This window comes from Carcharodon carcharias, chromosome 20, assembly GCF_017639515.1.
Source record: "Carcharodon carcharias isolate sCarCar2 chromosome 20, sCarCar2.pri, whole genome shotgun sequence".
Taxonomy (NCBI): domain Eukaryota; kingdom Metazoa; phylum Chordata; class Chondrichthyes; order Lamniformes; family Lamnidae; genus Carcharodon; species Carcharodon carcharias.
The window spans coordinates 100,670,841-100,690,933 of NC_054486.1; the positions used below are offsets into that span (position 1 = coordinate 100,670,841).

At 39.3% G+C, this 20,093-nt stretch overlaps 1 protein-coding gene across 3 annotated transcripts in view; it reads left to right on the plus strand.

The window, feature by feature from the left end:
• The window catches only part of papola (poly(A) polymerase alpha), a 73,863-nt gene that overhangs the window by 446 nt on the left and 53,324 nt on the right, over positions 1-20,093 (plus strand). For all 3 annotated transcript variants that reach the window (XM_041214974.1, XM_041214976.1, XM_041214975.1), the window contains exons 2-4: positions 11,092-11,262; positions 16,659-16,725; positions 17,581-17,662. In XM_041214974.1, the coding sequence (XP_041070908.1) occupies positions 11,092-11,262; positions 16,659-16,725; positions 17,581-17,662 (320 nt within the window). The remainder of the gene's footprint in view (positions 1-11,091; positions 11,263-16,658; positions 16,726-17,580; positions 17,663-20,093) is intronic.

Below are 20,093 nucleotides of genomic sequence, written 5' to 3' on the forward strand. Positions count from 1 at the left end.
TCGCAATAAATGGGCCTTTCATTTTAATTTTATCTATTGCTTCTACGGGCCTGTTTGCTGAGGGAGGGGAGGGGGGCCGGTAGTTGGGGGATTTTGCTTTTTTTTTTAATCAACATAGTTTTCAATTTGTTCGATAGGGTTTTTAATGTTTAACATGGTTTTGCCTCTCTTGCTCTTCGTAGTCTGTATTTTGAGTGAATGACTGGGTCACCGTTTGTAATCGGTGAACCCTTTGAAGCCACGTTTGCTGATTTTTAAAACAAACCTTTTAAATTACCGACTTAATTGCAGTTTAAAGCACTCAGTTGCCAAAACTCTACCTGTTGAAATACTGTTTTCTTCCCAAAACCTTGTTCTTTCTAATATATTAAAACTCACCCCTCTCCTGTGATAAATTGTATAATTGGTGTTGATGTAATCAAAATCGGATCTCCACCTTCTGACATGTTAAAAGGATGACCTTGGTAAGCAACTTTAATTGAAGCCAGTACAGCAGGCTTGGAAAGCATCCGTTAATAACTCTTTTCAAAAGTGAACTTGCTTCATTTGGGGAACATGGAGAAACCTGGCTTCTGGAAGGAGAAGTTTGTCCTCTTTCAAATCCAAGTGGCTATTTTGTATTCTTAACAAACTATTTTCCAGTGTTTACATTTTTAGAGGGAGTAAAAGACTGTATGTGTGTGAGAGAGAAACAGCAGCTACACTTTGACTCTCTGTGAACACTATCTGGAAAGTCACTCTGCAGTGGCAATTTACCGTCACATCTTGTAGGGTGATGTGGCGTACTGAAAGTAGCATGAAGACTTTGGCCAAACCCCTTTGAATAATTGCATATTTGAAAGGAACAAATATGCATTTTTTTAAAAAGCTGGAAATCTGAAATGAAGAGGAATACTGGGAATGCACAGCAGCTCAGTCAATGTCTGCAAAGGGAAATGATGGGTTAACAGTTTTGGTGCAAGAACCTTCCTTAGAACAGAAATAGAATGGAGTAGAGGGAGGGAAAGGGGGTAAGAAGGTAACAGATACCACATAATGGCAGCCTTGGCAAAATTGAAGGGACGCTGGACTTGAAATTGGCTAAGAGACAAGAGAGCAGTGGCAAATAGTTGTTTTCAGACTGGAGGAAAAGTACACAGTGATGTTCCTCTGGGTTCAGTATTAAGGCCACTATCCCTATCCAAAATAAATTACCTGGACTTGGGTATATAGGGCATCATTTCACAATTTTTCAAATGCATAAAACTTGGAAATTTAGTAAACAGTGCAGAGGTTAGTAACAGACTTTAGGATTACATAATGCAGGTGGGTGAAATGGCAGATGAAATTTAACTCAGAAGTGTGAAGTGGTTTGCTTTGGTGGGAAGAATGAGGATAAATAATAATGGTACAATTTTAAAGGGGCTCCAGGTATAGTGACCTGAGGATGAATGTATGCATATCTTTGAAGATGCAAATGCAAGGCTCTTAAACTAGTGTTTGAGAGCCTTGCTTTTATTGATAGAGGGACAGAGTTCAAAAGCAAGGAAAGTATGCTAAACCTTTATAAAACAGTGGTTAGGTCTCAGCTGGAATATTGTGCTCGGTTTTGGGCATTGCACTTTAGAAAGGATGTTGCCTTGATGAGGATGTGGGAGAGATTTACTAGAATGAAATCAGGGGTGAAGAGCTTCAGTTATATGAAGAGCCTGAGCTTGTCCTGCTTAGAGCAGCGAAGATTAGGAGATTTGATAGAGATGTTCAAAATCATAAATGCTTTTGCTAGAGTAAATACTGAGGATCTGTTTCCATTTACAGCACATACAGTAACCTGAGGACACACTTAAGATCATTGACAAAAGAACCATTTGTTGTAAAGAACAATTTGTTGTAATCTGGAATGCACTGCCTGAAAGAGTGGTGGAAGCAGATTCAATAGTAACTTTCAAAGAGAAATTGGGTAACTTACTTAGGGGATAAATTACAGGGCTAGGTGGAAAGAACCGAGCAGTGGGAACTAGTTGGATATCTCTACCAAAGTGACAGTATAGGTTCAATGGGCCAAATAGCCTTCTGTTCTATATGATTCTATTATCTTGTATAACAGGCACAGCCTTAATGAGTACCTTCTCTATTGAATGTGACTACTTCAAAATGGAAGATACTTTAGCTAGAAGATGTAAAAGAAATCAGTGCTGGGGTGAAGAATTGGGAATGTACAAGAAGCCAGAGTTGGAAAAACGCAGAATTCTTGGAGGGTTGTATGGCTGTCACAGGTTCCAGAGATAGGGTGGCGTGAGGTCTTGAATATGAACATTTTTAATGTGGAGATGTTGGATGTCTGAGCATGGGGGTGGGAATTGTGGGTTAGAATGCAGACAGCAGATTTTTAGATGAGCTGAAGTTTATGGAAGATGGAGGTTTGTGTTGAGGATATAGGGTCCAAACCTCAGTTTGGGTTTAAATAGAATTCCTAGGTTGTGAACTGATGGATGGGTTCAATCTTAGTGGTAAATATGGCCATGAACTCCTTACACTACTTGGTGGAGGGGGAACACAAAGTATTTAAGGAAATGGTTTGTAATGGTAAAGGATGCCGGGCTTATTCTTGTATTCCAGGATGATCCTGGGGTAATGTGCAGTTTTGGTATTAGTGCAGTAGTGCTCTTTGTAGTCCGGCCAGATAGCTAAGTTAGTTCTGCACCAGTTATGTTCGAGTGTTTTGTCCTTTAGACTTGAGGAAATACAGATGGACCATACCAAAAGGAACGTGCACGATCAGTCTATTTTCTAGCAAAACAAATGTTTTAAGTATGAAATGTCTTGTATTCATAAAGTACTAATTATGCTGAAGGCCAAATAATGAATAGAGACTTGGAGATCCACTGGATATAAACAGAAGTAATCCAAAATAATAAATTTAAATCTTTAATAACAGTTAGAAAAATTGAGTGGACTGTCTTTAAATAAATACAGCAAGACAATGCAATCAAAGACTTAATAACAAATTTACCACACACTGAAAACACTTGGGAAAATTAAGATGTATCGGTGTTTTATTTGCTCTTTTGAATGAAAACAAGCCCCTTTTACTGGAGCACTGTTTTCTAATTTAGTTTAATCTATTTTTAATTTTTTCAGCAAAAATTTCATGAATGCTTGGTATGGATTTTGTAAAACTGAAAGTGAGATGTGTCCATTAACTAGTGTGTAGGGAAGACAACAGTTTCACAGGAAGCCAGAAACCCTTCAATTTATTGTGACTGCATGAAATTTGTGTGATTGTGCGCTCTGATTATCTCCTGCATTATTGTTATACAGGTAAGACTGAACAGTCATGTGTGTACATGATTCTGTGAAAACTGTTATTCAGGTTTCAGTCAGAATTTGTATAGATCTAAGTGAATTTTGAGAAGTGGTGACGGGGAAGGATATCTGTTTTTGGGATATCTATTTATGGTTTTACATTAAGTTCTAATATTCTGAAACTTAAAGAACACGTGTGTGCATTGACATTAGCTATGTATGTCATTTAAGAAGAGTATGTTTCAGCAAAAATGTTGCTTATTCACTTAAAGCACTACTTAATGAGTTTTATAAACACAGATTAGGAGCCCCAATGTGAGGGTATATAATTTACAGTTTCCTTAGTGTCTTGAAGCTGTTGAATATACAATCAAAACCCCTTTGGTTTTGATGGTTTAATTTGTTAAGCATAAGGGTTAGGGAGGTGGCAGATTTGATTTCTGAGCAAGGCTGAATTAGTTTATTTTCCCTAGGCTGGGGTAGAAAAGTTACAAGTTGTCATGTCTGACAAGGGAAAAAGCATCCTGGATTTCAGCTCTTCTAGGCTATCCATCAACCCCATTGGAGGTAAACTTGTTGATGGAATTAAACTTGGTGGTTCTGATGCTTGAGGTATTCAAATTGCCTGCTAGTGCGTTCATTGTGCAGGCTTGCACATGAAAAGTGAACAAGGCACTGGAGGCTGTCCAGGTCCTATGGAACCAAGGAGTCAACACTTTAGTTGAGATGGGAGAAGATCAAATTGTCAGGAAATGGAGGAAGAAACCAAAATGTTTCATTTTAATGCGTTGAAGTATAGATCACTGTATAGCTTCCTGATGGCTTTTCTGGTTAAAGAAGTAAGTCACAGTGTTATACCCAAAAGGTTTCAGGTTTGAATCTTGAGAAGGCCTCCATACACTTAGATGGGTAGGGTAAGAATTAATTTTCCAGTTACACAAGAATGGCCACTTAAAGGTACAGAACAGTACAGACCAGAACTCTCTAGAAGATGTTCATTTCTTCAAGAGCTGAGGAAACTGCAAGAAAAAGTGGCAGTTTTTGTTCAAAACTTGACTCTTTATTGACATGAGAGTGTTTGCATTAAAGGATGAAGAATGAAGTCAAAAAAATTGCACCTTTGTTACAATTAAGGAGGCTTATAAGATTATATTTTGGGACTGTCAATTTAATGTAAGGTAAAAGAAGGGGGATCATGTGACCTGTTCTGAAGTCTGCCTGCCTATGTGGTTTGATTGTTGGAGATCGAAAGAAGGTTTAGGTTGCCTTCCTGAGAGGAATATGCAAGGTATTTATGCTTGGAGACAATGGCACTAGCCTCTGAATTTACTCATGAGCCTTGCAAAATGCCAGAAAGGTGGTGTTGATATCAGGTTGTACACAGTTGCACTGTGAACTGTCCGTTTACTTCTAAGATAAAAGGGAGTTGGGAGAAAATTGGCTAATTAGCATTTCTACTTGTAAGCAGGGGTAATGTGTTCCATGTTGCCATGGGGAAGAGGGCAGAGAAAGCCACTTTTGAATTCGGTGTACAGTCTTCCATACAAAACAGTGAACATCAGAGACAGCAGTTCTTATGGTCAGCAGAGAGAAAAAGCTACTTGTCTTATTGAGCTACCACATCCAGATGCAGGAGGGAGACAGTCTGTAGTTGAAGAGACACATCGTGCAGCCTTCTAATGATTCTGGGAAATTTGTTCTGGGGTAGTCAGGGGAAAGTAGAATCATTGGAACAGACTTTACGGCTGGTGTTGAATTTATGAAACTCTCTGAAAACTGGGTCGCTCTAAGTTACTACTTGGCAAAACAGGCATGTGGGAACCTGGGAGTAACTGGACTGTTTGCGAAAAAGGCTGATTCTGTGAAGAGTGCCATGGATGATGAGTATATAAAAGGCACTGTCACTCTGTGGTTTAAGTTGCTTACAAAATGTTTAGTCAGTAGTACTTTTGGTCATTTGTGGCAATAAATTTTTAAATTGTGAAATCTTGACATGCCATTCTTTTCAGCTATTAACTGGAAGTTTAAATTTCTTAAAGTTATCGGAGGTCGTAACACCCTCAGCTGTGTGGATTGCACATGTTCATAGTTTTTGGAGTGCTGTTTTGAATATCAGCAGACTTGTGTCATGTGAGGATATAGCTACGTGCCTGCATCATAAGGCGTGGGTATATTATGCATGATAAATGCTAGGTGCAGCTTTTTACATGTTGTGATGTTCCATGTGTGCTCTGGCTGTAATAGTGATGTGTGTTTCTATTTTCTGACGCGTCCCAGTGGAAAGGCTAATTGTACTTGAGAGGATACAATACTCCTGGGTAGTTTTTAAAAAGTAACATTGTTTGGGTTCATTTGCCCATGTTAACGTAAGGCATTCTGCATGACTACAATTACATGATCTCTGGTTTGCTGTGCTTGTGAATGATGGTCAAGCTGCACTTTGCTGAGGCAGGTTTTATCTTCAGAAATTACATGAGGTGGTTTTGTTGTACAGATTAACTCTGGCTGTTGACTAGTCCAGAGAAACGACTCCTGTTTCATAGATTTTAAGCTAACATATCACAGTTCTGAATTAAGTACTAGTTAAGGCAAGGATCTGTTAACCATGAGTTGTAAGCACTTGTTAAAAATTGGGGCATAAAAACAAAGTGCTGAAAAGTTTGAAGTCCAGTATGACTCATCAGAACTGAAGGGAGGCAGGCCTCCCTTTAGTCCTGAGGAAGAGTCATTGGACTCAATGTTAATGGTTTCTCTTTCTACAGATGCTGCCAGACCTGCTGAGTTTTCCAGCACTTAGTTTTTATTTCGGATTTCCAGCATCTGCAGTATTTTATTTTTATTTAATAATCAGGGCATGGTAGGTTGGGGTGGTGGGAGCAGCTGAGGAAAACAGATATTTCAGAATAGCTGGTTTTGAAAGTGGTGTCATCAGGAAATATGGCAAAGACTGAAGAACTGAATGAAAAGGTTGGTGTATTTACTGGGAATAGGAAGGGAAGAAATTAATCCCGTGGGCCGTAAGATTCTGTGATCTTAAAATAGGTGTTGTTTGGAAAGCTTGTTACCAGAGATACATTGGCGAGAGAAGTCTGGATAGGGAAGTTGGGATGGACTATGTTAAGAGTGGAAATGGGAAGCACAGTCACTGAAAATTAAGACCTGATTGAAAGCAGGAAGCGTCTTGAACACAGTAGTGTAATGAAGTTTTAAAGGAGGTGGTCAGACACTGATGAAGTTGCTGATGTCTTGACTTTTGATTCAGATTTTCAGTTTTTATCCTTTATCCCAATTATAGGATTATGTATGCTTGAGTTTGGGATGAACAAGAGGAAATCTTACTGGAGTGACATATTTTTGTCAATCAAATGGACACTGGAAAAATGGAGATATTGGAGAAATGAGTGTATTAGTGAATTAGAATTAGTGAAGTTAGAAAATGATTTGGATGTTGTCTTCAGTGTTACATTTTGGACATCAAGGAGTAACTATGTTGAATGTTCTATCGGGAGAATGAATTACCGCATATCCTTGTGTAAAAGTTGACCCCATGACTTTTGGCCTAAAAGGTGTGATTTTTCTTGTACTTCGTGTAAAAGTTGGCCCTAATTTTTTGGGAATCAAACTGTTTTCACTACTAATTACTTTGTCGCTAGAATTGGCAGAGGGGAATCTCCCAGCCAATCAACAAGACTAATTTGTATCACATCTGTCATGATGCCTTCAAGAAAGAATAACAAGTACAGAGCTCAATTTAAACTGGAGAAAAAAGTGGCAGAATAGGTTAATGCGCATCGACAAAACTGTTTATTATCTTATCACCCACGGAGCCATCGGACTCTACACCCTGAGAGAAGCAAAGGATGGTATTTCAGAACTCAAGGCCACTACTAGGTGGTGCACCAGAATCGTGAAAAGACAAGATTTAGTACTTCGTCAGGAAATGAAAATTTCACCTTGCCTCCTTAACGCGACGGCCTCCTCAATGCAATGATAAGATCATCAAATTTCACCATTGTTTCATTGAACATAGAGAGGAGTGAGTATCGATTGGCCTGTGTTGGAAATATGGATGAAACATTGATGAACTTCGACAGGCCAGCAAACAAAACTAGTGAAAAAACCATCCTTGTAAAGAAATCAGGCCATTAGAAGACGCAGTTCACAGTGGTCCCATCTTGTATGATGGGTGGCACAAAATTAAAGCCGATGGTGATGTTCGAGTGCAAAGGTCTCCCCAAAGGGAAATTGCAGAAAGGTGTTATTGTCCATGTTCACGAGAGAGGCTGGATGAATGAAGGCAGTTGAAAGAAATGGGCCGAAGAAGTGTAGAGTTTGAGACCAGGCAGACTACCAAAAAAAAATTTGCTCATTTGTCACTTGCGCAAGACCCACCTATTGACGATGTAGCCTGTGATGAGAGATTAACTGACAATGACTTTGCCCTTATTCCTGACAGTCATATGAGTGAATATATGTATAAATAAACCTCTTGGACCGTATCCGAAAGGTGTGGAACAATTGGATGTTGAAGATGAGAAAACATCCACTGAAGGTGAAAATATACTCGCACCCTCAACATTGTGCCACTGAGTCCTAGACTATGGAATGAACTTGATCTTGATATTGTCAAAAAATCATTTTTAATATGTGGAATATTGAATGTGCTCAATGACAAAGAGAATGATTACTTGTGAAATGATGCCGAAGTTTCTTGTACTATTGATGAAGATGATGAGCAAGATCGAAATGGTATATACAACCAGGTTATTGGGATGAATTGTTTGCTGATTCAGTTAGTGATCAGAATGATTTCTCACGATTTCACTGTGAAGAGTTATTGTTAATTCCTTATGGTATATATTTATCAAGAATTGGATGAAAGGATGAAATGTATATTGTTTGTAATGTTATAAATGTTGAGAATTAATGTGAACTTTTTAGTGTCGTTAGTTTTTACTTTATTCCATTGCAACTGTCTTTTGGGCCCAAATCAAGCCTGCATGTCATCCCTCAAAAACATTGCTTGTGTACTTATATTATTGGTCTCAAAAATTTGACTTTTACACAAGTATATGTGGTAATCAGTGTAAAGTCTATAATTGTGCATAATTGTGGACAAAGAAGTTGAGATTTTTTTTTCAGTTCTTGTTTTTAGCTGTCTAGTTTAAATAAACATGATACAAGAGCTAATATGTAGCCGTGTTGCTGTTCTGTCTGAGGGTCCTGTTTTATCCTGTTTTGAGTTTCTTGACTGCCACAAATCCAAACTTGTTTTCCTAATGTTGTTATGAAAGTTGCATTCATGTATCCTGCTACAAAGGCAAGCTTTGCAGCTAGCTGCAACTGAAATACTTTACATTCAAACTTATATTTAAATTCAATAATGTGCAACACAGCTTTGACACGATAATTACTTTAAACTTACTAATAGGAATACTAGCTGTTGTAATTGTTCTTTGTAGTCATGCATCAACTCCTTTGTTTTCAGTTGTGCTTGCACCTTCTGTTGTTATCCTGTTCCACCTTGCCAGCTGGTGTCAAGTTTACTTGCTTGGAGAGCGTTTTGGGCAAATATATTCACCATTGGATAATATAATTTCTTGGTGTCTGTTGGATGAGTAACCTTATTATAGACTGCTCTTTTGCAACCAGTGTGGCAGATTTCCTTTGCTGATCATTGCTGTTGGTTGTGCTTCCATGCTTGTGAAACTGTTTGACTATGCATTCTACCTCGCATCAGCCAGTTTTTCAGAAATGCTCAGGATGCTGGCTATATTAATTTGCAAATAAGCTGTTTACTGTAAGCATTTGCTGCCATCTTATATTAGATACAATACTAATAATATGATTCTCTTTTGAAGGAGTTCCTATGGTTTCTGTATGGGGTAAATGATTTATTTGTCATTATATATGTGTCACTCACGGCAGCTGTAGATGGAAGCAAAACTATACTGAGAAATATCTTTACTGCTCAACATTTTTTTTGCTCATTCATGTGATGTGGGCTTCGCTGACTGGACCAGATTTATTGCCCATCCCTAGTTGCCCTTAAGGTGATGCTGAGCTGCCGCCTTGAACCACTGCAGTCCATGTGGTATAGGTAGAGAGGGAATTCCAGGATTTTGACCCAGCGATAGTGAAGGAACGGCGATAGATTTCCAAGTAGGATGGTGAGTGACTTGGAGGGGAGCTTCCAGGTGGTGTTGGTGTTCCCATCTATCTGCTTCCCTTGTCCTTCTGGATAGTCGTGGGTTTGGAAGGTACTGTCTTAAGAACCTTGGTGATTTCCTGCAGTCCATCTTGTAACTCTTTCGAGCACAAACACGTTTCCATCTGTTCCTATTCAGATGAAGTTACATTGTTTCATAGTTTGCCATTGTGAGATTTGAACTCTTGATCTTGGGGTTATAAGCCCAGTACCATAACCACTTGGCTATTTAGGCTTGTAGATGATATACACTGCTGCTACTGCGCACTGGAGGTGGAGGGAGTGAATGTTTGTGGATGTGGTGCCAATCAAGTGGGCTGCTTTATCCTGGACGGTGTCAAGCTTCTAGAGTGTTGGAGGTGCACTCATCCACGCAAGTGGGGAATATTCCATCACATTCCTGACTTGTGCCTTGTTGATGGTGGACAGGCTTTGGGGACTCAGGAGGTGAGTTAGTCATCGCAGGATTCTTAGTCTCTGAACTGCTCCTGTGACCACAGTATTTATATGACTAGTCCAGTTTAGTTTCTGGTCAGTGGTAAACCCCAGGATGTTGATAGTGGGGGATTCAGTGATGGTAAATGTCATTGAATTTCCAATGAAATGACAGCCTTGCAGACTTCAAAATGTCTAACCTTGATGAAACCTATTGTAAATGTCCACTAACTGGAAGAGGGAATTCCATGTTAAATAAATGTTAAATCTTGGTTATTTGTTTTATTTATGTCTAACCACCTGCCCATGATATTCAATGACATTACCTTGCCGAATCCCTCACCATTGACCAGAAGCATAATTGGACCAACCACATTAATACTGTGGCTGTGTGAGCAGGTCATAGGCTGAGTATTCTGCAGAGAGTAGTTCGCCTGACTCTCCAAAACCCTTCCACCATATCCAAAGCAGAAGTCAGAAATGTGACAGAACACTCCCCACTTTCCTGGATGAGTGCTGCTCCAGCAACATTCAGGAAACTGGACACTATCTGAGCCAAAACAGTCCACCTTATTGGCATTCCCTCCACAACCAATGCACAGTGGCAGCAGTGTGTATCATCTGCAAGATACACTGAAGCACCTTGCCAAGACTGCTTCTACAAGCACCTTCCAGACCTGTGTTCTCTGCCATCTTGAAGGACAAGGACAGCAGGCATATGAATACCAAGTTCCTCTCCCAAGTCGCACACCATCCTGACTTGAAAATGTGTTGTTTTTCCTTCAGCATTGCTGGGTCAAAATCATGGAACTTCCTCTAACAGCACTGAGAGACAACCAATACCACATGGACTGTAGCAGTTCAGGAAGGCATTTAACCACTGCTTGTAGGCAGTTAGGAATGGACGGTTGCCAGCGATGCCCATGTACCATGAATGAAAGAAAAATGTTTTAATTTTTTTTTTGCAGCTGGTGAACTTCATTGTGAAATTATGGTGTTTAATGCTGTGTAAACATGCTTCACTTATTGAATGAGTTAAATAATTTTGATTTACTTGGAGACCTTTTAGTATAATTATTTGCTGCTCCAACCTGAAATATCGTCTCACACAGAATGTACTCAATTGCTTTATAGTTTGACATTTTTACTGTTTTGTTCCACAGCCCTGCTGCAAATCAAGGATCTCTGCAGCCCCAGACACAAAAACATTATGGTATTACATCTCCAATTAGTTTGGCTTCGCCAAAAGAAAATGATTATGTGCTTACTCAGAAACTTATTGAAGCATTGAAACCTTTTGGAGTCTTTGAAGAGGAAGAGGAGCTGCAGCACAGGTGAATCTTACAAGAATCAGCCATGATAGGGAAGATATTCAGCCTTGATTTAGTTTAAAATACTCTTGTTTTCCCAGGTATCCTAGTTTTCAGTAAAATTTTCATTTTATTCACTTGACTGACCTACTTTGGCTGGTCTCTATTTTAAATGTAGATCAGGGAAGAGGTGTGACACCCTCCCAGAAACAAATGCCCAGGGTTCTACTCAATCTCTTGACCATAATACGTTTTCCATCTCCACATACAAACACAATACTCTGAAAGTTGGGGGATTTCTTTGTTAAGGGAACAGTCACTCACCTAGGATGTAATTCCTTTAAGAGTTCCCTACTTATCTGCTGTGACTGTTTCCAACTTGGCTGTGTATAAGAACTTGCTCTGCTCGCAGCCTTGGTCTCCTGTATTGCCAGCACTAACTGGCCGTTGGCTGTGGGTCATTGTTCCAGAAAACATCTGATCTTAATTATTAGCTTGTGTAACAAGAAAATGTATGCGCATAAAAATATTTTAAAAGAGTGAAAGGCCATTTGGCCCAGTGTGTCTGTCTCTTTCGGATATCAACCCTGTGTCTCCACCTCTAGCCATGTTCCTAATCCTGTCTTAGAACAACCCAGAGCTCTGTAACATGTTGAAACCGTCACTCCTGACAGGTTTTTCCAGATTTAAATGAAAAGGCTCACAAGACATCCAATCCCTCCAATATCAATGCACTATGGCTGCAGTGTATGCTAACTGGAGGATATGTAGGAAAGAAGTAGGCTAGTTTGCCCCTTGAGCTTGTTGCACCTTTCAATGAGATTATTGCTTACCTGCAACCTAATTCCATAAACGTGACTTGTCCCATATACCCTAATACCTTGGTTTAACAAATCCATCAATCTGTTTTAAAATTAGCCATTGATTCGGTATGAATTATCATTTGCAGACAAGAGTTCCAAACTTCTTTCATCCTTTGTGTGCAGAAGTGTTTCCTAATTTCTCTGAAAGGTTTGTCTTGTAATTTTTAGAATATGTCCCATGGTCCTAGATCCACAACCACTGGAAGTAGTTTCCTTCTATCTACGCTAACTGTTCTTAATATCTTAAACTTAAAAGCCACATAAGCAAATTTGCTGGCGACATAAAGAAAGGTGCATTCGAACCAATGGACATGGAAGCATAAAATTTAAAAGATGATAATAGATTAAGTGAATGGGCAGAACCATGGCAAATGAATTTCAAATTGGGAAAATGTGAGGTTATTCACTCTGGGCCTAAAAAGGGCACCACAGAGAATTTTCTAAATGGTGAAAAGCTGAAACAGTGGAGGTCCAGGTGCACAGATCATCAAATGCCTTGAATAATTAAATGCCATGAGAATAATCAAAGTCTAATGGAATGCTGGGCTTTAACTTTCTAAATCACAGGGATTACATAATCTCTTCTTGTCATTTAATTCTTGTAGTCCAGGTATAATTCTGGACTGCAGTGGTTCAAGAAGGTGGCTCACCACCACTTTTGCAAGGACAGTTAAAGATTGACAGCAAATGCTGGCCTTGCCAGCAATGCTTACATCAAATGAAAGAGTAAAAAAAAATGCTAGTAAACATACACTGCATTCCCTCCAAGGCCAGTATATCTTAGAGTGATGCCCAGAACTGTAAGGTGAAGTAGTTGAGCTCCCAACACAGATCCTTGCAGGGCACCACAAATCTCAGCTGACCAATTCCAGGACCTCCCCATTTATCCCTAAGCTATCTCCTGCCCCTCAGCTAATTTCCTAACCAGGTCAATAATCTGCCTTCAATTCCATGTTTCAGCTTTAGCTAACAGACTTTATCTGTCCTTAATTATACTTCTCAACATATTTCTCAACAGATGTTCGGTTAACTGATCTATAATACTCTGGTAACTCTTGCTTTCTTAAGTAGCATAATGGCATGCAATTTTCAAATCTAAAGGAATGGCTCCTGAAGGGATAGAAGTTTGGAGGATTGTATTTAGGGCAATGTTCTGACCTATTTCCTTTAAAACCCTGAGACTGAAACCATCAGAGCCATTGTTTTCTTCATTATTGCCATTTTGCTTATGTTAATTTTGGTGAGTCCCTCCCCAAATCCTGAGGATATTGACATGCTAACCTCTTTACTGTAAATAACGATGAAAAGCAATCATTTAACATGTTGGCTTTTTTTAATTTTCATTGAAAAATATCACCATTATCAGTTTTCAAGGTACATCACATTGCTTCTGACTCCACATTATTTTATGAAGTATAGAGTGGAGTAATTTATGACATAGAAGGAGGCCTATCAAATCTATCCTCATGGAACAATCCAGCTAGTCCACCACTTGAACCCTGTAGCCCTGCAAGTTTATTTCCTTCAACACTTTAAACTTCACATCATCCAGAACAAAGCAGCCTGTTTGATTGGCACCCCATCCACAAACATTCACTCCCTCCACCACCAGCGCACAGTGGCAGCATTGTGTGCCATCTATAAGATGCACTGCAGGCACTCACCAAGCCTCGTTAGCACCTTCCAAACTCACGACCACTACTATCTAAAAGGACAAGGGCAGCAGACACATGGGAACACCATCTGCAAGTTCCCCTCCTGGCCACTCGTCAACCTGACTTGGAAATTTATTGCCCTTGCTTCACTGTCACTGGGTCAAAATTGTGCAACTCCCTCTCTGTACCTACACCACAGGGAGAGCAGTAGTTCAAGAAGGCAGCTCACCACACGTTTTCAAGGGCAATTAGGGATGGGCAATAAATGCTGACACATCCCATGAACGAATAAGCTTTTTTTAATAAGTGTCCATCCAATTTCTGTTTGAAATCATTGCTGTTTTCCACTTTCACCATCTTGTGAACAGTAGTTTTCAGGTTATTACCACTCACTTCATTTAAAAAAAGTTCTTGCTAATATTCACTTCTATTAAATAATTGTTTAAAAAAAAAAATTTGTTTGATTTTTGATATCCTGTGGCAAGTTTCTTTTCATACTTATTTCCTAACCCTTGTATCTGCTTTGTCACTCGACTGTATTTCTTCCATTTGACGGATCTGTGCTATTTCATTGCATTTTTGTGTGCTTTTTCTTTTGGTTTTATGTAGTCTCTTCAGTCATCCATGGCTGTTTTTGGCAGGTAAAGCTCTTGCCTGTTAGGGGTATAAACTGATTCTTTACCATGTTCATTTTTGAACACTACATTGACCTGGTTTAATAACTATTAGATAAATGTTTACTCACTGTCAGGCTGTTAACTAAATTTGACATAATACTCTATCTGTGATGACATTATTGGTCCTAGGACATATTGTTACAAAAATCCTGAGTAATTCACTTTCTGACATGCTAGTCCGCTTGTCCCAATCTGTACGAAGGTTAAAATTCCTCAAAGAAATCACTCTATTTTTACTACTTGCATGTCTCTGCATTCATATTAAGCAGCCAGAGGGCCTATATACGATTTCTACTAAAGTCTTTAAATACTTCACTATTTCTTAAATCTGTGCAAAGCCTGCACTGACTGCTTGTCTCACGTTATATCCTCTTAGCATTGTGATTTCATTGTTAATCATTAAGGCTACTACCCTCCACTAGTTTCCCTATCTTTCCAGTGGACCTGATAACCTGGTATATTTAACTCCTAGTCCTGACTAACCTGCAGCCATACCTCAGTAATGGCAGCCATGTCACACTTTCCAAACTGAATTTGGACTTAGATTCTCATTCAATTTGTTCCTTTACACCAGTGCTTCCCAAATCTTTTCACACTGAGACCCAATTTTGAGACTTGAAAGTTGCAATTAATTCAGAGTGAAAGCCAGGTGGTGGGAGGTAGAGCTGTAAGAGCAGGGGAGATTCGTGAAAGTGGGAGGGGGTGGGGTTGGTTTTGTGAGAGCAAAGCGGGGAGAGATTTGAGAGCGTGAAGTGGGAACACTGGCTTTTTTGGAGCCGGAATCAGGCCCCAAAGAGTGGTCAGTTAGGCCATGCCCGCCGTTACAAAATGTGAGGATTTAAAGGGGTGTCTCAGCTGTTAGTAATCAGTTAGAGCTCCATGGCAGCCATTGCTGCCTCACAGCTTGCGACCCCAAAATCTTGTCTGAGATCACAACCCAAAGTTTTGGAAGCTCTGCTTTACACTGTGCATTTGTATAAAGAATGCTTCTTTGGGGCCACACACACTAACCTGTTCTTCTGCTCCGATTTTTTTACTTACCTATTTCTCTCTCCTGATTTAATGACTTTGCATATTTTCGTTTTCCTTTTACCTGAAGTAAAACTTCTGATTGTTACACTCTTTTTATTTTCAGTTTGCCTTTGAATTATTATTTATACTGCCTTTTCCACCTGAGCTCTGCAGCAGCTGCCATGTCTTAAACAGCAATTTTCAAACCTGCGACCTCTCATCCAGATGGTCAAGGTGCATGGGAACACCATTGCCTTCAAGTCACATGCCATCCTGACTTGGACTTACACCTGTTCCTTGATTGCCACTAGGTCAAAAACTGGACTATACAGTGGGAGTACTTTCTCCATGTAGACTACAGTAGTTCAAGAAAGTGGTGCAGTACCACTTTCTCCTGGACAACTAGGAATGGGCAAATTTGGCCTTGCTCGTGACACCCATATTTTGAGGAAATTAAGAAGATAAAACTTTGACTTATTTTTCACCCATTTCCCCTCGAATTTGGCAGACAATTTGTTTGGATCAATTGTCAGATTTTTTTCAAACTCCATTTGAATTTCGATTATGTCTGCTTTTCAGAAGGGGATGAGCTTGACTACCATTTTTTAAATTCCCCATCCAGTGTGTTCTCTTGCATAATTTAAGATGCCTAGTTAAATTGGATTTGTACATCAGGTAGCAATGAGAAAATTTAGGTTAAAATTGCCATGTTTTGGAAAGAATCTGCATGTTCTAATGTGCAAACTATTCTTTATGTCAAAAGGTGGTTGCAGTGGTGAATCTATAGGGGATTTGGACTGTTCCTGACTCTATCCAACATGGATCCTCTTTCCCTATTACTTTTCAATTTGAACTAATTTGGAGCATTGACTTTATCGTAGTTTTACTCCCAGTTGATCTCATTAAGCTGAGAGAAAATTAAAAGTCATGAATGCTGAATGCTGCAACAGTAAATGTTGCAAATACTGAAGAGGTCAGCCAACACGTGAAAGAGAAAAATTGACTACCATATTGAATTGTAAGTCTTTGTCAGTATTTCCCACATAGCCCGTTTTATTTAAATTTGGGTTGGCCACACGAAAGATTTACTTGTAATAAATACTGTAAACAGTAACTAAAGAAAAACAATGAACAGTGAAGTAAAGGCTAATTTGAAAAACAATTCTCTGTTATGGTAGATTCAGTGATATTTTAATTACCTCCTTATCTTGCAGAATTGCAATTCTCGGAAAACTAAATAGCTTAGTTAAAGAGTGGATTCGGGATACCAGTGAAATTAAGGTAAGGATAGTGCTTAATTGAAATTCTGTTTGTTCTTTGTCTCATGATATATGCTGCCACTTGCAACAAACATTCGGATTAGATTTCCTGAGAAATTGGAAATCATACATGGGAATTGAGCAAACTAAAGGGTGCTTTAATTTTTTGTAAGTAGCTGCAAGAATATTTGAAGCAGATTCTTTGTTGAATACCGGAGTTAGTTTGGGTGGTGGTTCCCAGATAAGGAAACTAGACCACAAAAAAGCAAAATACTGCAGGTTAAGCAACAGGTTCGCAAAGGAGCACAAGCTCTCTTAAACCTGTAAAATATACTGAAGTCATCAATATGTAGGCTGAAATTTGGAATGTTGAATAAATCTAGCTTTACTGTTGATTGGGAAAACAATGTATTCATGTGCACTCATTATAATTTTTCTCAAATCGGTAACAACCGATTGTGTCATCTAGTTGTTGATTCAGCTTTACACACCACTCCCGGAATTGAGTGTATAATCCCGGTTGACATTCCAGTACTGAGTGCTAAATTGTTAGATGAGGCATCAAATTAACACCCTGTCTTCCTGTTCAGGTGAATTTAAAATTCCCATTGCACTAATCTAAGAAGAGTAGTAAGTTCTTCTTGCATCCTTAGCAAAGTTATTTCTTCATCTTGCATCACCTAAAATCAACTTATTGTTCATTGTTTGTGGGAGCTACTTGTTCATCTGTATAGCAACAGCCACTTTGCTTCAAAGTTTGTGAAGTATTTTGAGACATGAGAGACTCGTTAAGGCACCATAGATATGCAGATTCATTCGTCCTTCATGTAAATTGCTGATAACCTGTTCTACAGCATCAGTTTAATTCTTTTTTCAGAACCTTCCTCCATCAGTAATAGAGAATGTTGGTGGGAAAATTTTTACATTTGGTTCATACCGATTAGGAGTGCACACAAAAGGTACGTTGTACATACTAATATATTTAGGTTTCATTCTGTTACATGCACGTCTGCCAATACATACTTCTACCACTAGATGGAATTTCTTAAACTGCAGATTCCTATACCTACAGCAATGCTAATGCTATGATGGAAATTTGGGCACTGTCAATCCCTAGTCCTAGTTTAAAGTTCCAGTCTTTTAATGACTTGTCAATATATCCCATAGTCTCTGTGCGCTATCAGTTACATACTTTTTTAATGGGCGGGGAGGGTGGTGGCAACAGAAGGAATGAGAATCTAGTTTTGGATTAAATGGAAAATTTCACTTAGTGTTGGTATTTAAAACCCAGCTGATTGGTCAGACTCAGCATGTGAATTCTTTTACCTAGCCTGTACTTTCTGCTGAGTGTACAAACTCCCCAGGTATTAAGGATTGTGAAAGCTGCTTCCTCGTAGGTGCATTCAGACTAATGAAGGAGAAGGATTTTGCACTAATTGGGAAGAAGCATTCAGTTTTGGTAAATTTCAAGGGCAAAAAAGAAACCCATTCACAAGTCATAAGACAGCAAAAAGAATAGCAAATGGACCAAACCAAGCTGGAATACTGGGTGCTGGAAATATGAAAAGAAAATGCTGGAAATACTTATGGAGGGAGTATCAGATTTTTGACCCCATGACAGTGAAGGAATGGCAATATTGTTCCAAGTCAGGATGATATATAATGTGAGGGGGGGGCTTGCTGATGTGGTGTTTCTATGCGCCTGCTGAACTTGTCCTTCTAAGTGGTAGAGGTCGTGGGTTTAAACGGTACTGTTGAAGGAACTGTGGCAAGTTGCTGCTGTGCACCAGTGGTAGAGGGAGTGAATGTTGTTACGGACTCTAGAGACTTAATTTTTAAAAAGATTTAAACTTCCAGTTACTAGCTGAGAAAATGACATGGCAGGATTTCACATTTTAAAACTTTTACTGTAACAAATGAATAAAAAGCGCTTGGTTAAATGCTATTTTCTTTTTGTAGGCAACTTATACTTTAACCTACAGAGGGAAGCATTCACTTTTATAGAGCACACCATCATACACCCCATGGAATTGCAGTCCCTACCCCTGGCTTCCAGTGGGTTCCCATGTCCCCTGTTTCACTGAGTAGTAACTTTGATTGGGCTGCCTTACAGGGGCTCTCCTCAGTTTTTGGAGAGTTTCTTAAGTCCACCGCCAGCAGTAAAGTCTGTTCCAATGATTCTTCTCCCTGGCAATGCCAGGGCAAACTTCCTGGAATCCTTAGATGACTGCAGGATGCATAACTTTGATTAGAGACCATTTCTTCTCACATCTGGCTTTGGTAACTCACAAAGCTAAGCAGCCTTTTCTCACTGCTGACCACACAGAACCTCTTCTGCCTGCGATATTTATTGACTTGTAGGGAAGCCTGAAACCTGATGGCTTCCTCTGACTTCTCCCTGTCATAGTGTTGTGAAACACGTGAATCTTGCGTCCAGGTAGAAATGCTGATTAGATACTCTTGAACTCAACCTCCTTTCATCTTAGAGGTAAATGGGCAGTTTACAGTATAACTATTTACAATCTGGCATTTCAGCACCTTTCTGGGACTTTGTAGACTCAGAGACTGATTCTCCCAATGAGTAGATTTTGCCATTGTCTGCAAGCGTAAATACTTTGCACCGCCTTCTTAGTAAAACAATTTGAGCTTTCCTTTGATCTCTCTGACAATCAAACAATCCAGGCTTACTGTCAAGGATTCAGAACAGGTCACATGACCCCTTTATTTATCTTAAATTTAAAGCTACAGTCCCAAAATATTATAAACATTGTTACAATTGTGAAGCTTAAGATTATTTGGTGGATGGGTCGCTTGAATGGTGTGAAACTTTCTCAGCATTGTTGGAGTCGCACTCATCCAGACAGGTGGAGAGTATTTTATCACACTCCTGACTTGTGCCTTGTAAATGGTGGACAGACTTTGGAGAGTCAGGAGGTGAGTTACTTGCCTTAGAATTCCCAGCCTCTGACTTGTTTTTTAAACCACAGTATTTGAGTGGCTGATGCAGTTAAGTTTCTGGTCAATGATAAGCCTAGGATGTTGGGGAATTCAGTGATGGTGGTGCTGTTGGATGCCATGGGGAGATGGTTAGAAAGGCATTGGTTGGCACTTAAGTGACAAGTAATATTCAGCCCAAGCCTGAATGTTCTCCAAGTCTTGCAGCATGCAGGACTGTTAGGATCCTGGCCCAGACCCCAAATTTTTGCTAAGGTTCGGTTAGGGACCAATAACTTTTTGTTTAAAGAGAATAAAGCCACAAGCTTTACTATACAAGGTCAGAAAGATAAAACAATTTACAATATCTAACATTTTAGGGTTAATATAAGGTATATGTGAATTAACAGACAAATGTGGCCGAATACACCACTTGCACATTAGATGCAGCTAAGA